This window comes from Ochotona curzoniae, unplaced genomic scaffold (genome assembly GCF_017591425.1).
Source record: "Ochotona curzoniae isolate NIBS_2020 unplaced genomic scaffold, NIBS_Ocur_1.0 patch193, whole genome shotgun sequence".
In the NCBI taxonomy this organism is placed as follows: Eukaryota; Metazoa; Chordata; class Mammalia; order Lagomorpha; family Ochotonidae; genus Ochotona; species Ochotona curzoniae.
The window spans coordinates 29,782-54,519 of NW_024466743.1; the positions used below are offsets into that span (position 1 = coordinate 29,782).

Below are 24,738 nucleotides of genomic sequence, written 5' to 3' on the forward strand. Positions count from 1 at the left end.
TCAATGTGAGGGATATCTACGTGGAACTTCAACTGCAAACATGAGTGTCCCTCCACCTCCATCTCTGGGTGACTGTCCCAGGCCAGGGGACCTCCAGCACGGCCCTGGTAGCAGCCAGCTGCTCTGCACAGCACAGTGGAGACAAAGGCCATCACCCCAGGTCAACATCTCCTCCTGACTCAGCCTCCGGGGAGCTCCGGGGGCCCTGTCGGCAACGCCCACGGCACAGAAGTCACAAACCTGGGGAGTGATTTTGCTGGAAAATTGGTGTTTACAGGAAAATGTGATCAGCTCTCAGGGCAAGCCATCACAGACAATCAAACAATGAATGGTCACCCAGGGAACTCCATGCGGCCTTTCAACACAGTGCGCCCTGCCAGGCGATACTAACCATGGTGCGCTGCAGGCCAGGACACCCAGGGCCGGATGTGACAGGCTGGCGCTGACTCACCCATGATTCAACGTGAAGATGTTGGCTCCTCGCCTCCAAGTCATGGAGTCTGTACTGTGTTCTGAGCACAACTTCAGAGAGCCATCCCTACCTCTGCAGGTCTGGCAGAGGGGAGCCTCCCTGAGAAGGGGAGATCCCCGCCCAGGAAGAGGGGCCTGGAGCCATGACGAGCAGCCAATGCAGGTCAACAGCTGGGCAAGTGGGCAGCAGGAGCTGCTGCCTCCAACAACTTCCAAGAGTCCATGTGGGCAGGAGAGCTCCGGGCTCTGTGACATTTGTAGTGACACTAAATACAGTGGCCTGTGTGACCCAGGCCAGGAGAGAGCAGAGGTGGTTGAGGCGTGGTGGGGGAAGGGCCCCCAGGAAGTGAAATGCCTTCTTTCACCTTTGTCACCCCTGAAAATGTAGGTGCTTTCCAAGCTTCCCCTCTGAATCTCCCCGACAGCCCTACGTGCTGGAAGGACCAGCTGTTTCCCGGTTCAGATAAGGAAAGCAAGGGCCAGGGAGGCGACGCCACTGTCCCCTGCAAAAGACCTTGTGGGTGGCAGAGCTGGGAAAGCTGACTCAAGACGATGGGCCACTGTGGCCCTGTCAGGCCCCTGGGGACAAAAGCAACACAGGAAGCCACTGACTCCTACATGACGCATGCCATCCCACGGCACGGTGGCAGAGAACACAGGAGTGGGGCAATGGACAAAGCTCACCCCGGAGCCACTCTCCCCTGCTGAGAAACAGAAGTTGCCCTCTTCCTCAAGGACTGGGGATCCAGAGGGCACCCAGGGTCCTGCCGGGCTGCCCCAGGACCTGCTCCCAGCTGCACCCCAGGCCACTCCAGGACAGGGACTTTTCATGGCTTCACTATGGAGGCGATGGGACAGTGCCAAGCCTCCAATCCACCCCCTGCCGTGCACACACCTGCCTTCAGAAAACCTTCACTGTGGACTCCAAAACCCATCAGACAGGTGGGCAAGATCTGGCATCTGGCAGTTGTGTGAGATTTTGCCACCAGCACAGCCACCGCCATTTCCTCCCATCTTGGAAACTCACACACCTCGCTCACACAGGGCTGGAGGGGGCTGCTGTTCCCCCACTCCGCCAGCTGGAGGGGCCTTGTGACCAGTGGTGACCTGGGGAACCCTGCCAGACCTGGGTTCAGGGCTGAGCAGAGTCCTGGCAGTCCTGGAAGTCAAACACCAAATCAAGACTGTGGGGGCTGGCCTGGGCACAGCTGGCTAAGCTGCCACCTGTGACAATGGCATTCCACCTGGGAGTTCTGTCTCTGAGCTGGGAGCTGGCTCCCAGCTCATGTACCTGGAGAGGCAGCAGAGGACAGCCCCTGCCACCAATGTGGGAGGCCCAGAGTTCCAAGCTGCTGGCTTTGGGCTACTGACTTTGGCCTGGCCCAGCCAGGGTTGTTGTTGCGCTTTGGGAAACGGCCCGTACGTTTCCCTCCTTCCTTCTCTCCCTCCTTCTGATCACTTTCCTTTTCCAATAAGAAAGTGACTAAGTCTTAAAAACAGAATTCTGACTGTACTGCTGATGAGTGTGACCACATGGAAGGGAAGCAGGCAGACATTCCAAAGGACTGGGGTCCACAAAGGGGAAACCACACCAACCCCCAGGTGAGGCGCCAACCTCGGCAGCCCAGCCCCAGCCAGGCCCCAGGCATCACCGGTGACCACAGCAGACACTACAAAGACAGAAGACCCAGCCCAAATTCCTGAGCAATAAAATGATTGTTGTTCCAAGCCACTATGTGTGGGTGGCTGGCTCCAGAGATAGACAACCCAAACAACAGCCAACACTGTTTATAACCGAAAACCCGAAACCCAGCCACCCACCCGAGGGTCACTACAGGGTCCCAGGCACAGAGCCTCATGCCCGCTGCTTCAAAGTCCCCACAACCCACCACTGCCAAGGGGGATGCGTGCAAAGCAGCAGGTGCAACGAAACAGCACGAGCAGGATGTGAGTGCCCTGGGAAACCCGACCCGCTCAACTCCACACACAAAGCACCGCAGTCCAAAACGGACCGCAGGAACAAAGGGCTTTCCCTGCTCTAACCCCAGCTGGCTACAGACTGCAATTTTACTAACATTACCAAATTATCACCGTAATTTCTTCCTTGACAAGCTGGCCGGGCAAATGAAAGAGGCTCATGTGAGGAAAGGTGTCTGATGACCGGCAACCCAGCACGAGACAGGGGACGAAGTCAGAACACACACAGCACTGCTCACCCACCGAGACGAGACGGACACACCGCACCGCCCACCCTCCGAGACAGACACACCGCCCACCCTCTGAGATGGACACACAGCAACACCCACCCTCCAAGACGGACACACCGCCCACCCTCCGAGACGGACACACCGCACCACCCACCCTCCGAGACGGCTAGGGAAGTCAGAGACAGGAGCCAGCACGGGCGAGCATGCAGGGCAATGGCACCCCACACACGAGGCGTGGTAAAGCTACCTTGAAACAGTCCTCCAGATTCCAGAAAGACGGCTTGCTCACATGACCCAAGGAAATGAACAGCGGTGTCCTAAGAAGATGGCGTGCACAAACAACCACCTTCACAACAGCACTGCTAACAACAGCAGTCACTGAAGGGGAACGAGACTTCCAGCTGATGCATGGATAAACAACAGGGTAGATCCTTACCACGATGGGCCATGAAAGGAAGCACAGGCACCTGCTAGGACCCAGAGGGACCTTGAAATAATTATGTTAAAAGTTCCAGGAGGGGGGCCAGGTGCAGTAGCCTAGTGGCTAAAGTCCTTGCCTTGAGCACACTGTGATCCCACATGGATGGGTGCTGGTTTTAATCCTGACAGCCCCCACTTCCTATCCAGCTCCCTGCTTGCAGCCTGGGAAAGCAGACCAAAACCTTGGGACCCTGCACCTGTGTGGGAGACCCAGAAGGAGCTCCTGGCTCCTGGCTTCGGACTAGCTCAGCTCCAGCCATTGCAGCTGCTTGGGGAGTGAACCATCAGATGGAAGATCTTCCTCTCTATACATCTGCCTTTCCAATAAAAATAAATAAATCTTTAAAAACAAACAACAACAACAAAGTCACAGGAGGGAGTTGGCATTGTAGCCTTGTGGATAAAGCTGCTGTTTGCAATGTCAGCATCCCGTATGAGCACCGGTTCAAGTCCCAACTGCTCCACTTCCTAGCCAGCTTCCTGCTAAGGTGCCTGGGAAAGCAATACAAGGATGGCCTGAGCACTCAGACCTCTCCCACCCACACAGAAAACCAGGATGGAGTTCCAGACTCCTGGACTGGGCTTCATCCAGCCCTGGCCACCGTGGCGATGTTGGGAATGAACCAGTAGGTGGAAGATGTTTCCCTCGCCTCTACCCTCATAACCCTGCCTTCCAAATTAAATTTTAAAATATTTACAAAAAAAAAAAGTAGAAGAAGTCAGACCCCATAGCGAGTGAACTCCTGGAGTCGGGGTTCAGGGCCACCAACAGCTAAGGAGGGAGGAAGTGCAGGTGTCTGCTGATGGGGATGGCACTTCCTTCTGGGAGAAGGAAGACTGCTGACATTTGTTCATGGTGAGGGATTCAGATCCCATTCAAAACCTCCAAATCACCATCTCCCTTCTAAGAGTCAAGGGTATGCACGCAAATTGCTTTTCAATACGGCTGTATTTTTTTTTCAATGGTTGAGGCCAAGCTAAGGCCCCATTTAGAACACAGCACTAAGTTACTAAGTCATTCACATTTCTTTTTAAATTGATTTTAAATACTTATTTCCTTAAGAGACAAATGACTGAGAAAGAGACACACACACACATAAAGGGAGGGCGGGGCTGGGGAGAGGGAGAGAGAAAGAAAATATATCCCATCCACTCTTTGTTCAAGAACTAGGCCTGAACCAGGCAGAAGCCAGGCGCCTCAAACTCCATCCAGCTCTTCCACATGGGTGCAGTGGCCCAAGCGCTTGGGCATCATCTACTGCCACAGCAGGCACATTAGCAGGGAGCTGGATGGGAAGTGCAGTGGCTGGAACGGGCATGGCCCTGCCACTCCCAGACAGGATGTTGGTGTCACAGTCGTCGTGTAACACACTGTGCCATGGGACACAGGTGCACAGAGAACATGAGGGCAGATGGTGGGATACCAACGCCATCCACTCTGGGGCAGCGCCCACACCTGGGGTCCCCCGTGTCCACTCAAGCAAGCTCTCCCTAGTCCGAGAAGACCTCCGGCTGCACAGGGCATCCCTCACAATGTGTAACCTGAGCAGTGGAATAAACCTGGCCAGGCGGTCACACCCCTCCACCGAGGTCCCTCGCACCTTTCCACCTAATGTCCCCCGCCATCCCTTCCTGGCCCTGATTCTCAAGGAAAGAAATGCCAGAAAGAGACCCAGCAAGCTTCCGCAGTGCTTGACACCAGGTTCCCCTAACCCAGCACTGCAGAGCGTGACCACCCCCACTCTCCTGCCTAGGGACTATTATTACGTAACCAGCAGCATGAGGACTGAACCACTGGGAGGGGTGGAGACCCCCGGGGGGGGACCCCCCCACCAGGCACTCCCCTTCCCTGACCACTGAAATCTAATCCTGGCAGGAACAGCCCCTCGTGTCAGGGTTCATTTCCGGTGTCTCCCAACCCGCCTTTCCCTGGAAAGATCGACCACGTTGGAAAAATGGATATTTTAACATCTCGAACGTGGGAAGGTGGAAAAAGAGCTTTTTTTTCTGGCTTCTAGACTACTTAGAGGTTATTCAGAGACTGACCCTGAGGGCCCCACCCACATCCTGCTCATGGAGGAAGAGGATCCCCACACAGCTTCCAGATGGAACCCCACCAACCCCGGGGAAGGCACTTGCCCAGTTCAGGGAACCCTGGGCCCTGGGCAGTGGGCAGGACTCCCGTGTCAACCATGCCCTTGGAGCTGGGGGCCAGGAGCAGACTGGAGCTCTGATGCGTGAGCTACGGGCTCCGGAGACCCGAGAGAGTGTCAGTGTATTTGGTTGCTGCCGCCGGCTGAGCGCCAAGCAGACTCCAAGGTCAGGACCTGGGGTGTGTGCTGGAAAACGCTTTCGCTGTCACAGTCAAGATCAGGCCTCAGTCCGCAGACACTGCCCACCGTGCTTGGGTGCAGGAACAAGATCTGCTTGGACAAGCCACACCTGCTCGCCCTGGCTCTGCAGCACTGCCTGTGGTGCCCGGCTCACCCCCACACCACCAGCCCCCTTCTCTCAGGCAGGGCCCGCCAAAGCTCTCGGTGGGAGGAGGGTGGGCAAGCATATCGCAGTCTGGTGATGTCACAGTCAGGGGGCAGACAGCCACCCTGAGCTTTTGTGTCCCTGCTCTCCTAGTAGCAGGGGGAAGGGTCTGCCACTTGCTGAGGGCCTGGAAATCACCTCTCCTTGATAGAACTGCACAAGAGGACAGCAGGAGGCTCAGAGCGCAAAATGGCTCTGGGGCTGCATGCTCCCTGCAGGCTGCTCATCAGCCCAGTAAGGGGCTCAGAGTCCTGTCACCCTGGGGGACCCCCTGAGGATTCCAGCCAACACTGGGAGGCTGTTGCCCCATCAGAGGGCTGGCTTGGATCCCCATGGTGTCTATGGTGACATTCCCCAGGATGGTCATTTGTGTGACCACGGTGTGAACATCGCAGCTCCTAAGGTAGAATCCCAGCTGGATAGTCCACCTCTGTCCATCAGTTTCCTGAATGTGAGAGCCTGTTCTGAGGGCCAGATGAACTGTGTGACACAGCCCCAAGACCAGCACAGGTATGAACCTTCCACTGTGCTGCAAGTTCTGCACCAAAGCCAACAGGCCTCGTCCACATCGTGGGTGGAGATGCCTACAGAGAACAGGCCTGACACTGAGCAAACCCCTGCCACACGCCTGGGGTCTCCCACAACAGAGAAGGTCAGGAGTGTGCGCAGGTGTACACGGAGCCAGCCTGGAGCGCTCCGACATCTGCAAGGCACCTGCCGTGCGGGCTGGGACGACCGTGACGGTGGAGTGCAAGCTGCTGCTCAGCCCCACCGAGGTCACACTTCACACTTCGCCTTGCCCATGCCCCTCACTCCACACCCCTGCCTTGCCCATGCCCCTCACTCCACACCCCAGCCTGGTTCCCAGCTTATGCACAGGCTGAACTAGGCTGCATCTGCCTTAAAACCTTTCATGTTCTTAGGGGAGAAAGCAAGACAGACCAGGACAGTCTCACACTTTGCTGGGAATTGCACAGGAAGGATGGGCAGTGATGACGGAGGGTCCAACCTGGGAAGCCCTGCCTGGAGCAATGAGGCCCCAAGATGAGCCCATGAGGGCTTCCCCCGCCCCCCAGAGGCACATCATCCTCCCACCCGAGCCCTACTCAGGCCCTCCTGCCTGCCACACTCCAGCCCACACTGGCCTCCGTGCATGCTCTTCCCCTGCTGCAACACCACTCCTCCCCCCATCCTCCAGCTCCCCAGGGAGATGCCCACCGACACCCCCACAGCACAGCCCCTGGCACCACACAGCCCAAGTCCACAGGCTGCAGCCCAGGTCAGAGGGCACACTTGCAGGCACTCTTGTCCCCCATAGGAGTTGGAGCTTCTCGTGGCCATTGCCTGCTTGCTGCCATGAACACATGTGCTGGTGACTTCTGTCCAGCTGTGGGGGAAGGGGGTTCCATGGTCCCTCTCGGGAGCTATGATGAAAGCTGGGATTGCTGCCTCCCAGTTGCCGGGGGTCTCAACCTGCCTGTCCTGCCATAGACACTGCTATCTGCTGGCAGGAGCCCAAAGCAGCCCCCGGGCACCTCCACAACTCCTCTGCCACAGCTGGGCTACTGGACCAGGCACGCCCTTTTTCCATACATCAAGAAAAACCAAGAGGATCTCCTGGGGCAGAGTCAGGGCTGGGAAGAAAGCAGGTCTCAGACCTACCTCCTGCCCTACCTGTTCCCTGAACCCAGGGCCCTGGGCACTGCCGTCACTGGTTCCCTGAACCCAGGGCCCTGGGCACGGCCGTCACTGGTTCCCTGAACCCAGGGCCTTGTTGTGGAACCTGCCATGGCAGTGGGCCCACGTGGTACACTGGAATCCAGGCACAAAAGCTGTGCTGCAGACCACCACGCCATCACACGGATCCCTCAGAGAAACCAAGGCTTGTGGGGAGCGCTCAGTGTCCTGGGAAAGCCCCATGGGCGGGCAGGCGGGTGCTTGGCTTCACGGAGACAGGCGGGCCACTGGGCTGGGACACTCAGCTTTCTAGACTTTCCCTGTTTGCCTCATTTCCTCCAGCCTCCAGCTCCAGACCAAAATAGAATCCACGCGGCCAACTCGGCCTCTTCCACGCACACTCAAGGAATAAACAAACCAACCGAACACAGGCCGCATGCTGGGTCAGCTGCCCAACTTAAAAGAGACAGGACCACAGGCTGTTTTAGGATCCCAAACACAGAGACAGGAAAGAGGCGCACACAACGGGCAGAGGAAATGAACTTAACCGCGGGGTTTGCAGGCAGAAGCAAGCGGTCGGATTCCTAAACGCAAGAATTCCCATGACCAGGGCAGGGTGGAGGGGGTGTCTAGGTTTCAGCCCGACCCTCGCTTCTTTAATCCAGGGTGGCGCCAGGACAAGGGACAGCTACGGAAACAGTTCCCACTTGTTAGGCACTTGTTGGGTGCCAGGAGATGTGCCAGGTGCCTACGTGCCTCCCGCCACAGCTCCCGCTGGCTGCCCTGTGTGGCAGACGCTCCCAGTCTCTGTCATGTCTTGAGGACCCCCCAGAAGCAGATCTGAGTCACGCACCTCACAGCAAAGGGTTGATCAGAGAGGTGACCAGGAACCCTGCGCACGGGGGCAGGGTGGGAAGAGGAGATGAGATGGAAAACAGCCCTAACACGGAACAGTGAGCATCTGGGAGCCCAGCCCACCAGTACCCTGTGAGGTTAATCACTACCCCCTGCCCTCAGGGCCCCAACAGCCCAGGGAGTCTATCAGGGCAGCCGAGCAGGGTCCCCTTGCAGGGAGAAAACTGGCCGAGAAGCTGCCAGTCTGCGGCCCAACCCCAGGTCAAAGCCAGCACAACTCACAGGATCAGTCAAGCTCACCCCGGGAAGCTGATGTGAGCTGCTGGAAGGGTTGCTTCCTAGACTCCCAGCGGAACCCCACCAAGATGGCCTGAGGGCTGGGGCTGCAGACAGAACATGCCTGCCACAGTGAGAAAGGGGTCCGCTGGTCAGTCACCTCAGGCCACTGGCTCTCGGGGACTTGGACCCCGGGGATGTAACCAGGCACATCCTGTGAGTGACCTCTGGAGCTGTAGGATGTTGAGGTGGGCTCTGCAGGAAAACGCACCCGAGACCTCCCTCCACTGGGGCCTCTGCTGTGTCAACCACAGGTTTCCAGGAAGGCTTCCAGGTTTAGCTTTTAGTCCCACAGCAAACCTGACTCGAATCACTCTGTCTACCAACTGCCTGCTTCCAGGACGTGGCTACCCAACCTCTAAGAAGCAGGCAGAGAGCCCAAATCCCAAATTCCAACACAGAGGAGAACAAAACATCAGGACTTACCCAGGCCCGGAGGAAGAGAAAAGGAAAAACTTAACGTGGGAATAAGCTCTTTTGACCCAGCCTCCCTTCAACAAGCAATGCCATGTGCTGCGTCCAGCTGTGCATGGATGCCAAGGGCTGCGGGCTGAGCATCCAGGAACTGTAGGCACTTGCCTACATGTCCAGCACTTGCCTGTATGTCCAGGCAGAGGATGGGCGTTGCCGTGGGGTCAGCACTGCGATACAGCTGAGCTGCCATTTGAGATATCTGTATCTCCTAGCAGAGCTCCAGTTCAGGCCCCGGTTACTCCACTTCCGATCCAGCTCCCTCCCTGCTAATGTGCCTGGGAGGCAGCAAAGGATGGCTTAAGTTCTTGAGTTCCTGCTATCCACATGGGAGACACGGGAAGAGCTCCTGACTCCTGCCTTTGACAGGGCCCAGCCTCAGCTGTCACAACCATTCGGGGAGTGGACCAGGCAACAGAACTCCACAGCCGTGAACTCACCATCAAACTGGCTGACTGTCAAGCTCACCAGAAACAAGTGGCACAAACTCACAGGGAAGAGACACCATGGGGGTGATGGCACTACAGATGCTGCTCGCCTTCACCACGGGGCTACATACCGACAAACCCATCAAGAGTTGAAAACAGCACAAGTCAGAAGTGGCTGGAATGTACAGAACCCTGGGGCAAGCCAGGTGCTCACGCTGGGGCCTGGGAGCCGTGCTCACCTCCACTGCTCAGCGTCACAGACAGAATCAAACCGCATGGGGCTAGCCCAAACAAAGCCCCAAATTCAGAGCACCAGATGCTGCTTCCCCTGCTGCTTTTATCCTGTGGGAGTTCCGAGAAGGCCCCAGAGAGCCATCCTGAGCCCACCAATGCCTGAAATCCCCGAGCGTCCAGGGAAGGGCCTGGAGCAGAAGCTGGACAGGGAGGGAAACGCAGAAGTGAACACATCATGCCTGCAGACGCACCAATGTGGGTCCTTCTTTACAGTGAACGCACCCCACCCACAGGCCCCAAAGAGGCCACATTTGCCGTTGTTTGTCTGGCTTCCCCGTGCATCCACACACACACAGGGACAGTTGGGCATGAGGCTGAAGTCACAGATCACAGCAATCCGGAAGCACAGATGACAGGCACGCAGAAGAAGGCAGGCGTAGGCTGACGTCATTGCCCACACTAGGAGCCCTGCAAAGGACGCCGCCAGCGCCCAGACTGGGCTTGAAACCTCAGTGACCAAGGCTTCCAGCCCTGCCTGGGCTGTGCACTGCGGTCTCTTTCAACCTCTTCCCAGGTGGCTCACATAGTAACCAACCCTGGGTGCCCCTGTGCTGGCCCGAAGCACAGGAGTCGGGTACTATAGTGGTGCTGGGGGTAGGTACAGGTGAAGACCAGTAGGAAGGCGGCCAGCTTTTAAGGAAAATGCCTGTGGCCCTGCCATAAAGGCCTATAGGCCGAGATCGGACACTCCATATGTCAGGTGATCAGTGAGGGTTATGTGCATGTACGGAGTGGCATGTGGAGCCAGGAAACAGAGGGACAGGGCACTCACAGCCTATGTTCACATGCCTCTCCAAGAAGCTGCCCACTGCTCGCTGCAGCTCCACCTGTAGACACTGAAAATGTCTTAATGTCTATTCATCTATAAACAGAATTCTGGGTTATCAAACCTGTGACACGGGGACCTTTTTGGAACCCTGAACTATTATCCAAACCACAGAACCACAGTCACTGCTTAGCATCCTGCTGTGGCTCAGAAACTCTGTACCTCGGCTAGGGTGGGGGTGATATTTTGTCCCAGAACCCCTACAGACACCATCTGGGGACACTATGTGGGACTGTCCTCTCCCAATCCTTCCTTAGTCCAGCTTTCACAGCCACACTGTCTCAAGGCAGGGCTGGCTTTGGACAGACCTGACCTCAGACCAGCGGTCAGCAGGTTTCCCTCGAGGGCAACCTCACTCCATTAGCAATGCCTAGCTCAGGCATGGTGCTTCCTGAGGGTTCAGGAAGAGCCTGGCTCCGCAGGAAGGAAACTGCTTGATTAGCAATGCCTGCCTTGGTTCCAGAGGGAGAATGGGGTGCACGATAGGGCAAGAGTCAGCCTTCTCTCCTCCATTCCTGGAGAGGCAAAGGGGAATTCCACAGGCATTGCTGAGGATGGCCAGGTGACCGAGGAAGAACCAGTGCATGGATGGCTAGGTGGCAGAGGAAGAACCAGTGCATGGGAAAAGTCTGAGCGTCTATCTGGCTGCCTACTTCTGGCCTGGACTCAAATCAACTACAACTTCATTAGCCATGGCAGCCTCCTTTAAAAGGTGTCCCTGGCAAGGGCCAGTGTTGTGGCATTGGGGGCAAGCATCCCACAGGAGCACCGGTTCCAGTCCTGGCTGCTTCAGTCCAGTCCTCACTTCTGACCCAGCTCCCTGCTAACGTGCCTGGGAAAGCAGCAGAGAATGGCCCAAATGTTTAGGCTCCAGCACCGATGTGGGAGACCGGGAGCAGTCTCCCGGCCCTTGGCCTCAGTCCGGTCTAGCCCCGGCATTGGCAGCCGTTTGGGAAGTGAACCAGTAGATGGAAGATCTGTGTCTTTCCCTAACTTTGCCTTTCAAATAAGTAAAATCAAACTTTCAAATAAAAACATTTTAAAAGCTAAAAGACCTTCCCGGTGAACCTACACTGCCCATCCCTGCAGTTAACATTCAGGCAGGCCTTTTCCTTCCCAGCTACAGATGACTGCTTAGGACCAAATTGAAAAATATTAATTCTCTTTGTCTCCTGCCAAAAAAGGCTAAAGCAATTACAGGCCCTGATATGAAACACAGATGTGAATACATTTGGAAAAACAGGCTCCTATAGGCAAGCAGAGGTCTGGGGCCAAGCATGAAGTGCTCCTTGGAATGAAAGCGCTGGCTCAAGTGGTGCGCACAGCCTGTCCTGCAGCCCCGTTCTTCCCAGGGTGCATTCCAGCAGGGCCCAGGCCACAGCCCACCAGCCGGTGTCAGTCCCCACCCTGGGGTCCTCGCTGGCCCACAGGCTCCAAATAATGTAATTACAATCATCGCAGGGAGCCTTCCAAAGGATGGAAAGCAGTATAATTATGGGCAATTTTCACTTGTTGGAAATGGAGCTCAGATGCTGAAAAAGGTTGCAAACAACGCATTCTTGGGTTACAGTTCTCAGAGCGAGAGCATGCTGCAGAGTGCGCTGGGACCAACTGACTAGCAAGAGGGCAAAACTCCAGCCAACAACCACTCGCCCAGCAGGTACCATCAAGGTGGGACCGCAGGACGGCTCCGTGCAGGACACAGCTGGGTCCGTGACCTCGAGGTGCCCATGTGCTCATGGGAAGGCCCAATCCCAGGCTCAGAACAGATGTTTACGGAGTGGCTACCGTGTGCCAGGTTCTTGGCATACCGGGATATGCCAGCAACCAAAACAGACAGAGCTCCCGCCACACGGATGCCTGTCGCCTCCCCTGACGGCTCCCACTTGGATGTTTCCTATGAAGCTCAGTGAGTCCAGCCAGAGCCTGCCAGCTGCCCAATCCTTCCAACTGCCAAGCAGTAGGGCCAGGGCGGCTCCACGTGTGCCTCCAATGCCCACGGCCTTCAACTCCCTGCCACACGGCACAACCGGGACACGCTGAGCAGGGCACTTGCCTTCCTTCTTGCCTGATTCCCTGCCTGGAAAGTGTAACCTGCCCCATGGTTACTCAACTGATAGGGAACACACATATCCACCGGCCGGGGCGAGAAAACACACACAGCTCGAAGATGCAAGCTTCTCTGTCTCGACTGCTAACCTCAGTTTTCCTTTCTGTGAAATAGGACAGACAAGTGCCCCCACTGGCAGGGGGAATGGTGTTACAGGAAGTAGGTCAAGGGCCAGCAGCACAGAGTGGGCTTTGTCCTTGCTTCCAGCTGGCAGGCTGAGAGTCTGGCACATCTTAGAGATCAGCAGGACCGACCACCCCATGGGGACACAGGCTCACCAGATCCCACACAACTCAACACTTGCAAAGAACCTGGGACGACACCTCGTAGCTGGGAGCATGAGGCAACTGCGCCACCAGCACTCAGCAAGCAGAACCCCACCCACCACCCGTAGTCTCCCTGCAGAGCTGGGCTTGGGATGGATTATGGAAGAAAATAAAAGGCAAAAAGATCAAAGCCACCCAAGCCCAGCAGATGGCCTCAACCCACGGGCCAGGAAGCCAGCGGGCATGTGGCTGCAGGGTGCCGCATGTCTGCGGCTCGAGCACTAGCAGGGCGGACGCGGTGGCTTCCTGGCTCTGTCTGGCTGTGTGGCACTGAGCACAGGCTTTTTCCAGAGAGGACTTTGCAAGAAAACACAGGGCACAGCGGGCTCAAGCGGCTGAGATGGGGTTTGGAGTGGGGCCCAGGAAAGGGTGGCAAGAAGAAGCGTCAAGTCGCCCTGCCCCCCGGCTGTGACCTCCAGGGACATCCCCATGGGCTTTGGCGGCTGCAGCCACCTGGCATTCCAAGGAGGCACTTGGGCGCTGAGGTGCCACATCCTCTAAGGAGCACTCCCGCCCTGGGGCAGAGGTGCAGAGCAGTGGCATGGAAGCCAGAAGACGTGGAACTGGGCACGTAGGCCTTCAGGAGTGGTAAGAAGACTCTAGAAGCTTCCAGAAGCCTCCAGAGCCAGAAGCTGGAGGGATCTCCACCCCAAGCTATTCCCTTTCCTGCATCATGGAGACTGACAATTGTGGCCCTGGCACACTTTGAGGAAATGTCAGCACCTAGCACACCTGCCTCACCGTGGGTACCAGGAGCCTCCTAAGCCCCAGGAGATCTGGTGCATGGTTGGAGCCAGAAATAGTGTGGGAGGTAGCACCTGACCTGCAGGGTGCCCAGGTGAGGAAACCCCTGATGTGGGCTGCACAGCCATACCCCATGGCTGCAAACCAGTGGTGTGAGCCAGAACCTGAGCCTAGATGTATGGGGTCGTAGCCCAGGCTCACACACAGGTGAAGGATCTAGCACATGGCTGCAGAGCAAGCACCAAATAACAAGCTTCAACCCCAGCTAGAGCTGTGCTGGGGCCAGGACAGTTCCCTGCCCAGCTCACTCACCTTCACCAAGATCAACTCAGACCTGCCCTGTATCTTGCCACCAAGTCCCCAGGCACAAGCTACGGGGCTGTCACTTGCAAGTCCAGAGGAGGACCAGGCTGAGTGAGGATCCAATGTGCCACCTCCCCGAAGCCAGCCTGGGCTGTGGGGGCTACAATGCACCTGCTTCTACCCTGAGCCCCACACACCTTCTCAGGGAGGCAAGCAGAACTCATATGGCACCCCAGCAGCCTGTCAAGAGATGCCAACATTCATTCCCTGCCCCCAATCTAATTGAGAGGCTCCCTGTCAACCCCGAAGCCCAGCTCTGTCTCCAAGGGCAATCAACATTGAGGGAGGCAGCATGGTTGAAACACACTGGAGAGGCAGTGATGGCCAAAGTCTGGTGCTGGCTGGCTGTCCAGTCTCCTGAGAAAGCCCATGCATTCCACCTGCTCTGTGTGATGCATCACAGAGCAGCAAACCCAAGCTGAGGTGATTCACACCAACTGGCTTATAAGAGTTACATGTGAGAGCTGCCGGAAACATGGCCACCAGGCCAGAAAATGCCCAGCTGACCTCCTTTAGGAGTTTTCACTTTGAGAAAACAGCAGCGTTGTGTGCTCTCTCAGATGCGGAAGAGCACTTAGAAAACTACAAAAGTGATCCCTTTTTTTCTTCTCACTGCCCAGGTCTTACCACGCCCACTGTTACACCTCCCACTTGCCAGGTCATGGAACCTGCACCACCATCTCTGCCTTCACGGTAGCTTCATGAAGCCAGGGCCTGAAGAGTTTTGACAAGCGCCCAGTGCCCAGCAAGTGGCAGGTGCACAGAACCCCACCAAAGGGTCACCTGTGGCAGATCTGAGCCACTTTGCCATCTCTGATGTCTGTGTGGCCCACCCCGGCTGCCCGCCCACCTGCACAGGAGTGAAGGACGCCTGTCCCACCCGTCCCAACCACAGTGACTCAAGCGTCTCCTTCCCCTGCAAGCCTTGGGATCCCTCCTGCAGGCAGGGCGGAGGAGGCACCAGGGGCCCACAATGCCAGCAATGGACCATCCTGATGCAGCTGCCTTCAGCCAGAGCCTTCGTACTTTCTAAACACGTGGGAGGTAGCTTATGGGTGGTCTTGGACCCACAGGCCTCCCCTGGCTTTGCTACGTGCCCAGCCTGGGGAATGTGGCCTTCACAGTTACTGGTGACACACCCTCTCTCCTCCTGCCAGATCTGTTTGTCAAACACCCCCAGCTCAGCAAGGCATCCATGACAACCCAAACCACAGCACCTGCCTCACCTTGTCTCCTCCTCTGCCCCCAGGCATCCTGCCCCATCACCTCCCTCCCACTATCAGGGGACCTGGACCCCTTAAAGCAGCTGTTCTCACCTTGGCCTCCATCAGGGTGGTCTGATCGGGGAAGAGATCCAAAGCTTAGGATGAGGCCCTATGGAGTAGGCTGGCCCCTCATCCAACACAAGGCAAGGAAGGAGCCATGGGCGAAACCCAGGTGAAGGCGAGAGGTCCTGTGGCAGTAGGGACAGAGTCTGGATTCACCTGTGAGCCAGGACATGCCAAGACTCAGTGGTGGCTGGCAGGAGTTGGAGGAAGCTCGGGTCATAGGGGCGCAGGGCTTCCATGGGCAGAGAACAGTCCAGAATTCTGAGAAACAAAACACCTGCCATCTCCAGTCACCTGCTGTGGGGTCCTTGGCAACTCACACATCCCTCAGCCAAAACGGCAGGTGAGGCCCCTGAGCCCGGGAGCCTAGCTTCTTGGCTCCCACACTGTCCAAGTTCTGAGACGTGCCTGGCATGCAGGAGTCCACTGTGCCCAAATAAGACTCTCCTGAGCCCACACGTCTCCTGATAACGGCCAAAGCCTTGACCTCCTCGAGGCTGCCCTGAGCCCCCAGCACCTCCCCTCCAATGGGAGGAGTGGAGGCAGTGGGTGGAGATGCCGTTGGCAGCAACAGCAGTGCCTGTGGGTGTTGCTGGTCGGGGAGCAGGCTCTGACCTGGGAAGGAGGCACTCAGCGCCACGGGGATTGGAGGGGTGTGCAGGTGACCCCTCCAACCCCTCCAGCTATGTGGAGCTGGACTTGCTCAAAGCCACCAAGCTCCCGTGGTCAACCCCCTGGAGAGGCCTCCAGAGGGGCAGGTGTGGGCAGCCTGGCTTTGGCATGGCTCATGGCTCGTGGCTTACACCAGGAGACCAGTGGGGCACGCCTGACCCAGGGTTCCTGGGCACCAGCCTCGCCCTGACAGACACACCTTCAAGAGAGAAGTCCTGGCCTAATTCTTCAGGGCACAGAGGCAACATTTGCAGCACCCAACAACAAACTCCAGGCCTCTCCTGGTGACCGAGTCTGGGGGCAGGACACAGCTCCTGGGACTGAGTCTGGGGACGCCTGACATTCATGGGTGACCACCAAAGCTGTCTGCCCTCCCATGTAAGGAACACCCGTTCAGAAGCAAAACCAAGGAATGCCACCCAGCTCCACACCTGGGCCTCTTCTAGCTGGGACAGTGATGCGAGACACAGCGAGGTGTGGGCACTCATGCAGCCCTAACCACAGTGGACGTCCTCGATGCCCACGACCATGACAAAGACAGGGCATTAGGGAAAGACAGGGCATTAGGGATCACGCAGGCAACAAGCCCTCTCTGCTCCAGCTGCTGAGAGCAAAAACTGGCAGAACCCCAAGGGGTGGTGTGAGCAACATCTATGCAAGTGACCCACAAGGTGCCTAGCCCCACAATCCCACTTCAAAGTCCATCTGATGGACACGCATGTGCATAGGTATGTGGACAAGGATGCCCACTGCAGTGCTGCCTGTCACCACAGAGCCAGGGAACGCCAGGTCAGTGTCCATCCAGATGACCAAGTCAAGGTGCCACAGGAGCACATGATGGGCTCTTAAGTGCAAAACATACAACAGCACTGGGAGGCCTGGGGAGCTGTGGGAGGGGCGTCTCAGGGCTGGGGTGGGGTGTGCTGGGGGGCAGCGGTGGCTCAGCAGGTGGTGGGGGGCGGGGGCTCTGCCTGTCTGCACTGCTCCTGAACTCTCCTCCCTGTTGTTCATGAGTGTGTCTGACACACTCACAGTCACAGTGCTGCAGCTCTGCTCCCCTACCCGGTCCACGGCCTCAGGCGGCCGCTTTCTCCCACGGTAGCCCCAGGCTGGGGGAGCAGTCGTGTCCACTGTGGCTGTGGAAGCCAGCATGAACACAGAGGAGACAACAGAAACACTCCAGAGCGTTCACCAGGGTCTGCAGGGCTGGGCGAGACCCGTCCGTGTCTGCAGGAACAGGGTCGCTCCACAGGCGCCACGGCCTTCCTCCACTGGTGCCCATGTCCTGACCTCGGAGCAGGGAAATGCCAGCAGCCTGGGGAATGCAAACGCCCAGCCACCACCCCACAAGGCCTGTCCCCTGCCTTTCAGGGCCTGAGAGACATCCCAGCCCTCACTGTGTCTCCTGACTTCCCAGCAGACCTTGAAGGTCAAGGGTCCCTGGAAATTAGTCTCCCAATAGCAGCTTCTCCCGCTCCATCCTTTGGGACTCGTGGGAGGCTGAGGGTTCACTGCCCAGGTTGGCTTCAGGTTTTGCTTCCCTAACATTTTATCACCAGAGGCCACTTTCCGGGGCTGCTGACAGTACAGACTGGGTTGGAGTTGGGGAGTCAGGGAAGGATCTACCAGAAGCCCCTGTTCCCCTCTCCCACTGCTCCCCACCATGCCTCTCGCCAGCTTACTCACCAGCCGTCTTCCTTCTAGAAGACATCCCAGCCGGCCCCGCCGGTCCCCGCCCCGTCCCCATCCCCAGTCGCCCCTTAGCACCCACCTGCCCAAGTGCTCCTGGAGCACCTGGTACACGCGGATGCGGAACGTCTCGTTGTCGAAGCGCTCCCGGATGTAGTCCTTGTAGATCCGGAACTCAGCGGCCGTCACCGCTTCCCCCTCAGGGATCTTGGAGAGATCAAACCGGAACTCGCGGTGGTGGTAGCGCGGGTGGAAGAACTCCTTGTCATGTTCCACTGCAAGGGGAGACAGACACAGCAGCAGGCCCGTTAGCACTGGCTGTGCCCTCCAGTCCGGCGCCTGGCCTCTTGCGCAGAGTGCGTGTGTGGTGACCGCGGGCATGAGCCCCCAGAGTACAGCGGGGCAGTCCCCCTTTCAGAATGCCACCGAGATTACCAGAGAGCTCTGAAGAGTGTGTCAGGGGAGCAGTGGACAGGGCAGGGCTGCCTGACAAGGAGAGTGGGCAAGGCTGGGGACAGCCACAGCTTCAAAAGGAGACAAGGACACATGCAACTACAGGGACTGGAGACCCAGAAGGTGACGGTAATTCCCAGAGACCACCCCTGTGCCCCTCAGGGAGTAGCCAGCCCTGACCCCTCAGGGCGCGGTCAGTGCCTCCAGCCTGGCACCACAGGGAAGGGCTTCCAGCGCGGGCTCCCACCTGCAGCCCCAGTACCCACACTGAGGCAACAGGGGCCCTGGTCTTGCTGGACCTGCAGGGGACGGCACTCAGCAGCACCTCTTCCCACCACACAGACCTCCTCTTCCTGCGGTCTGCAACCCTGGGAGTGCCCACAGCTCCTGGCTGCCCCTTCTCAGACCTGGATACAGACTCATCCAGGGCAATGAACCCTCCCTGCACACTGGGTACCGCACTGCAGGTTCAGGCCTGACCCTCTTCATACATCAGAGCCTCCCCCAGAGAGCTCACCCACCCAGACACTATGGTGTGACCCACCTGTGGAAGGCACCTGCAGGTGTCACCTGTGGACCACCCCCACCTGCAGATGGCTCCCACCTGCGGACGGCTCCCACTGTGGACAGCCCCTACATACAAAGGGTCCCCTACACGCAACTGGTCCCCACACACAGATGACCCCCTCTTTGGCCCAGATGCTTCTCTGAACTGCAAGCTCATTACCTAGGGCCTCCTCACCAACTATCATTGTAGAACACCAAAACCACCCCTAGTTCATTTCCAAAACCATTCCAGAACTCCTCCCACCCAAGCCTGCTCCCTACCAAGTCTCCAAATCCCCTCCTTTGGTGATGTGGGGTTCTCACCCACATCGCTGCCCCATCAGAGTTCCCCTAGTCACCCTGTCACACTCCACCTTCACTCTAGGCCTGGGGTATCAGCTCCTCAATCCATTCCTTTCTCTCTGGCTAACCCGGGGTGGGGGAGCAGCCTGGGACTCCACCAGCAGGGAGGACAAATGCTTACTATGGGTGACCATGCAGCTGGGGAATCAGAGGACACTCTTAGAGGCCAGGTGGCTTAAGGTTGAAACACAGGGCGTCCTCACCAGCAGTGTCACCTTGGCCAAGTTACTTAACTACTATGTGCCTCCCCTTAGTCCTATGCCCCTTCCCCAGAGAGTGGTGGGAAGACCACATCGTGGGCACCTACCTGGCAACGTCTGCCAAAGGAACAAGCCAGGACAGACAGTAGGGGCAAGAGAAGTGGGGGGATTTAGATCTTTCCGTTCATGACTTTACTTGGAAAGAAAACAAAAGGGAAGAAGAAGAAATACAATAGTGGGCAGCAAAATGGCTGCCAACATCATGTCATGACCCCATTCTGTGTGTTCGGCAAGCCTGGGTGAAGTGCTATGCTTGACATCTGCCAGCTTAGACCTCACTGCTGACTGGCAGCATAGACATCTGCGCTGAGACCTGCCTTTTTCAAGCTGAGATCTCAGCAATCGGGAAAAAAAAAATCACACCAAACAATGGAGTCATGTTTGAATGAGCATGACACAAACATAGGTGCGTTGCTCAAGGTGACGCCCATGGCGTGCAATGACAAACATGGGGTAGGGGGCAGCAGATGGATCTGTCCTGCTTTCATGTAGGAGAGAAACAGTTTCTCAACTGCCTAAAGTTCTTGGGATTCTAAGGTCTCTGTCTCTAAAAGGAGCTCGTGCGAAGAGGCATCCCTGAGATGACTCATTCTACTGCTTGGAGACGGCAGGGGCACGACCCGCTGTATTCCACCCTTCCTGACACCCACAGCATCCAAGCTTCCCGAAAGAACTCGGTGTGACTGTCCACAGATGCCACTCTGGGAGGGGCTCCCCAGGGAAAGCAAGCTCTGGGAAGCAGAGGAGGACCTTGCTTAGACTTGGGCTCATCACTGCTCATTTGTTGACAGTCACACCCCAGTCAACTCCAGGACCTTCCCTACAAACGCCACAAACAACCCCAAAACTGACCCTCAGAGGGGAAGGTCTGGGCTGGAACATGCCAAGAGAGCGCTAGGTGCACTCAATAACAACAAGCTGTCTACCTAGGTGGGCACCCCTGCCCACGACCCCCACCCACCCATCAGGAAAGACACCCTCCCACTCCAAGAGGCCTGAGTGCCCACATGACCCAGCAGTGCCTCTCGCCCTTCCGCCTGCAGCTGCAACCGTGAGCCGGGAGCTAAGGGCTCACTAGCACATAGACACTTCCCAGGAAACCACCCCTCAGGAGAGCAGTAGAACCTTCCACTCCTGGCTCCAATTGGGTCTTCACCAGGTTCAGACCCACCCACGAGGTTTCTGAGCATCAGTGAGGGTGGGAGACAGACTCCTGGCTCCCTGTGGGGAAGGAGGCTCAAGGAACCAGCAGGATCAACCCAGCCCACATCCTAACCAGAAGCCAGAGCTGAGTCTCCAGAACCAAGTTTTTTCAGATATCCCAAGAGCTGCCCACCCTGCCACCCCAGCAGATCAGCTCATCCAGAATGTGCCAGCACATACAGGAATTCACCGAGCTGGCTGAGCGAGGTGCCCTGCTCCTGGCAGGAGACGCACAGCTTGCAGCTACAGGGATCTGAAATGTGACAATGAAGGAGCTTAGAACAGCTGCCAACAGCATGCGGCCTTTAGAAGCTAGGGAAAGCACACAGCAGTCCCTGACCGCTTTACCATGAAGCCATTCTGATACCATGGATGGGGTTACATCTACAGAGGCCACACTGACACTGCCATGAGAAATAGGATGAGACACCGACATAAAAAATGATGGGGGTTCTCGAATGGCCCAGCACTAAGGAGAGGCGCCTTTTGACTGCACCTGTGAAACTGAAGCTAGCAACTGCCCCAGCTGCGGCTTTTATGCCAAAGTGTGGCAAAACAAAATAAAACAAAGCAAAAATGCCTGTGAGTTCCGCATGCAGCCCGGTGCACACAGCACCCCTCACCCAGGTGCACCCCAGAGCTGTCTCATCCTGAAGAACTAAGGGATGCCTCCCTCACCCCTGCCCAGCCCCTGCGGCCTCCACCCCTCTTCTTAAAGAGGCTGAGTACAAGAAATTCCACCCAAGCAGGAAGATGACCCCTCCAGAGCTGTAGGTTTGAGGCCCGGGGTGGGTGTTTGGGGCTGGGGATGCACATAGCTGAGACCCTATGTTGTGTCTATAAGCAGACACTAGCCACAGGTCACCCCCAAGCGCCTGCCAACGACATTATGCTGGGCAGTCATCACACACGCCAAGTTCAGGAACACAGCAGGCGGGCAGTGGGTGGAAAGGGGGAGGATGGTCCCTGCTCCAGGACCCCCATTTCTCTCCTCAGCTCCACATCCATCCTGGGCATGTTCCTGGCAGCTAACTTTCTTCCCAAAACCATGTGGATCTGTGTGCTGACCGGCCTGGCTTGCTGTTTGCTCACCATTCTTTCTAGTAGATTCCAATGCAGGACAGCCAGAAAAGGGCCCAAGGACAGGGCCCTCCACAATGCTGTTCACCTGCAAGGCAAGTGCCAGTGCCCTGGCCCCTGAGGCGCGTGGCCCTGCCACTGGCCAGTGCAGGGCTGCAGGCGGCACTGCCTCCCTGGGCTGCGGCGGGATCTGGAGCCTGAGTGTGCACTCACAGGATTTCTGACTCGAGGCCTGGGGTGCGACTCAGAAACAGGATCTCTCACAGTGGGTGGGTGACCCCCACTCGGGCACATACCGGCCCAGAGGCTGTCTGTGGCACACTTGGCATGGGGAGGATCTTGGAGGATGCAGCTGTTAAATTCTCTGCCGCTGACTGCCCCTGCCTCCTACCATGCCCACTCAGCTGTCAGAGTACCTCTGCCACTTGCCGTGCCCACTAGGCTGCTGCTGAGTGCCCTCCTCCTGCCATGCGAAGCCTTTGTAAGCCTCCCCGTGGGTCCAGGAGAAGGAAGAAACCCCTTATGGACTCACGCAGTGACAGGAGGATGGGGATAAAGCACCTGCCATGAGGAACACCGGCTCACCTCGGCAAGATGCTGCTTCAACGTCTGTGACACAGGCCGAGGCAGCCACTACAGGGCCTTCCTTCTCCCAGCCAGCGCCAGCAGGCCCCGGAGAGCCGAGGGGTGGGGGTGGCAGTCTACCGCCAGGCATGTGCCTGCCCGAACCTCTCCCCACCGCAACAGTCAGAGCAGCCTGGGTCAGCTGGGCAGGCACAGCTGGTTCCAGGTATTTTAGAAGCAAATCAAATCAAATGAGAATTTATAGCCCTTCCTGAGGTCTGGGTTCCATCAGCCCAAACTCCCTGAGCCGAGAGGCGCAGGTGCAGCAAAGGCAGAGCAGGGCCCTCCTGCCCCACTCCCAGATCCTTGTCAAAATAAAAGTCTTCTCTAAAGTCAGACCAACATTCAGAGGACAGAGTGGTCAGTGGCATTCCTGCGGTCCTGTGGACCCGGCTGCACAGAGCTGGGAGACACTGCCCAGGGACAGCGGGGGAGGGTGGGCAGAATGCGGGATCCTTCAAGACCTTCTGCAGTGCCTGGTCACCATTCTAACTTTTTTTTAAACTTCTGATTTCATTTCATCGCATATGAAAGGTAGAGGAACTGAGAGGTCTTCCATCTGCTGGGTCACTCCCCAAATGTCTCAATAACGAATGCTGGGCCAGGCAAAGTCAGAGCACAGACAGCGATCTCAGTTTCCCCCGCTGTGGTTGGCAGGGACCCCTGCCGCCTCTCGGAGCGTGCATCAGCTAGGGGGCTGATCAGGAGTGGAACCCAGGGGCTCCTGCATGGGAGGCGGGCACCCTCAGGCATGTAACACCACGATGCAGCTTCCTGTGGCAGTGTTCCCTTGGCAAGACTGCTGAGCTGGCATCTCCAAGCCAATCTATCCAACCCCAAGAGCAGCTCAGAATCAAGTTCAAGAGGGAAGGCTCAAGGCCAACACACTTGCTTGCAATATACCCCCGGCCAGCTCCCCCACTGCTCCGGGTTCGGTTTCCTGGTTGGTAAACTAGAGATGACAGTGAGAAGGGCTACAATGCAAATTAAACAAGTTTTTAGCACACAGGAAGCCTTTCTACTAAGCGATCATTAGAATGGCAAATGCAGGCATAATTAGAGAAAAGACGTATCCAATTCAGCCAGGCGGCCAGAAGCAGCCCCAGGCAACTTGATGCAGCATGATGCACCTTCCAGACCCAGTGGCTCTAAGTATTTCCTGATTCAAGCTGCCTAGGAGTGGCCCCCCAAGAATTTCAATTAAATGAAATTGGGGTCTGGAACCTTCAGCTGTTGTTCACCGACAGGCTAAATATTTTTTAGAACCATTTCCCAGCCCATTGTACCCCTAGCGGACTTCCTCATGTGTCCCAACAAGAAGGAAGCAAGTGTGTGGCTGGCTGGGGAGCTGGGCTACAAGCTGCTATGGATGGCTGCCTTCCCTCCCAGAAGCCAGATGGTGGACACACCGGTAAGTTGCAAAAGAGAGTGACAGATGTGGACAGAATAACCCATGCATGCCCCAGAACTTCCAGTTGCTGGGCTGGGCATCTTTACCCAAGGCCTGCGGGCCCATGGTTTCCTCTTCCTTCGCTTCTTTGCCCCACCACCACTCTACCCGCTTGCTCTCGTTGAAATAGATTTTCATTGCCTCAACCAGAGAATTTCAACAACTCCTAAAAATGCTGCCTCCTTCCAGTGAACGTCAGGGGGCCACGCCAACCCTCTCATGCCCTTCCCGTGGGCTGTATAAGCCAGGCACAGTCATTTGGACTGGCCCTAACAAGGCAACTGCAAGCAGGACTCAAAATTCAATGAAACTCTAGCAGGCTCAAGTGCAAGTTGACAATTTTTTTTTTTAATTGGAAAGGCAGATATGCAGAGAGGAGGAGAGACAGAGAGGAAAATCTTCTGTCCGATGGTTCACTTCCCAAGGAGCTGAGCCAGTCTAAAGCCGGGAGCCAGGAGCTTCTTTTGGGTCTCCCATGTGGGTGCAGAGTCCCAAGGCTTTGAGCCATCCTTGACTGCTTTCCCAGGCCACAAGCAGAGAGCTGGATGGGAAGCAGAGTTGCCAAGATTAGAACCAGCACCCATATGGGATCCCAGCATGTTCAAGGCAAGGACTTTAACTGCTATGCTCTCACAACGGGCCCCAAGTTGACAATTTTGTATGACCAGTGAATGGTGTTGCAAATATCACATGGCCCTTGGCAGAGGACAGGTTCCCCACCCCTGCTCTGTCATATCATACTCCCAGAGCAACACAGGTATCCACTTCATTGATAAGACAAAGTCCTAGAGGGCTCTCAGGGGACAGGCAGGCCTCCTCCCATACAGCTCCCAGCTGTGGCTCACAGTCACACACACTTTTTCAAAGTGCTCCAGATCTTTTGCTCTGTCTGTCCCCAACTCAGAAGACAGAATGCTGGTCAAACTGCCTTAGTCCCCACTTCC

General features: G+C 56.8%; 1 protein-coding gene across 2 annotated transcripts in view; it reads right to left on the reverse strand.

Annotated features, from left to right (window-relative positions):
- LOC121166656 (bone morphogenetic protein 7) overlaps window positions 1-24,738 on the reverse strand; it is a 61,882-nt gene that overhangs the window by 20,269 nt on the left and 16,875 nt on the right. For both annotated transcript variants that reach the window (XM_040995883.1, XM_040995882.1), the window contains exon 2: window positions 17,898-18,090. In XM_040995883.1, the coding sequence (XP_040851817.1) occupies window positions 17,898-18,090 (193 nt within the window). The remainder of the gene's footprint in view (window positions 1-17,897; window positions 18,091-24,738) is intronic.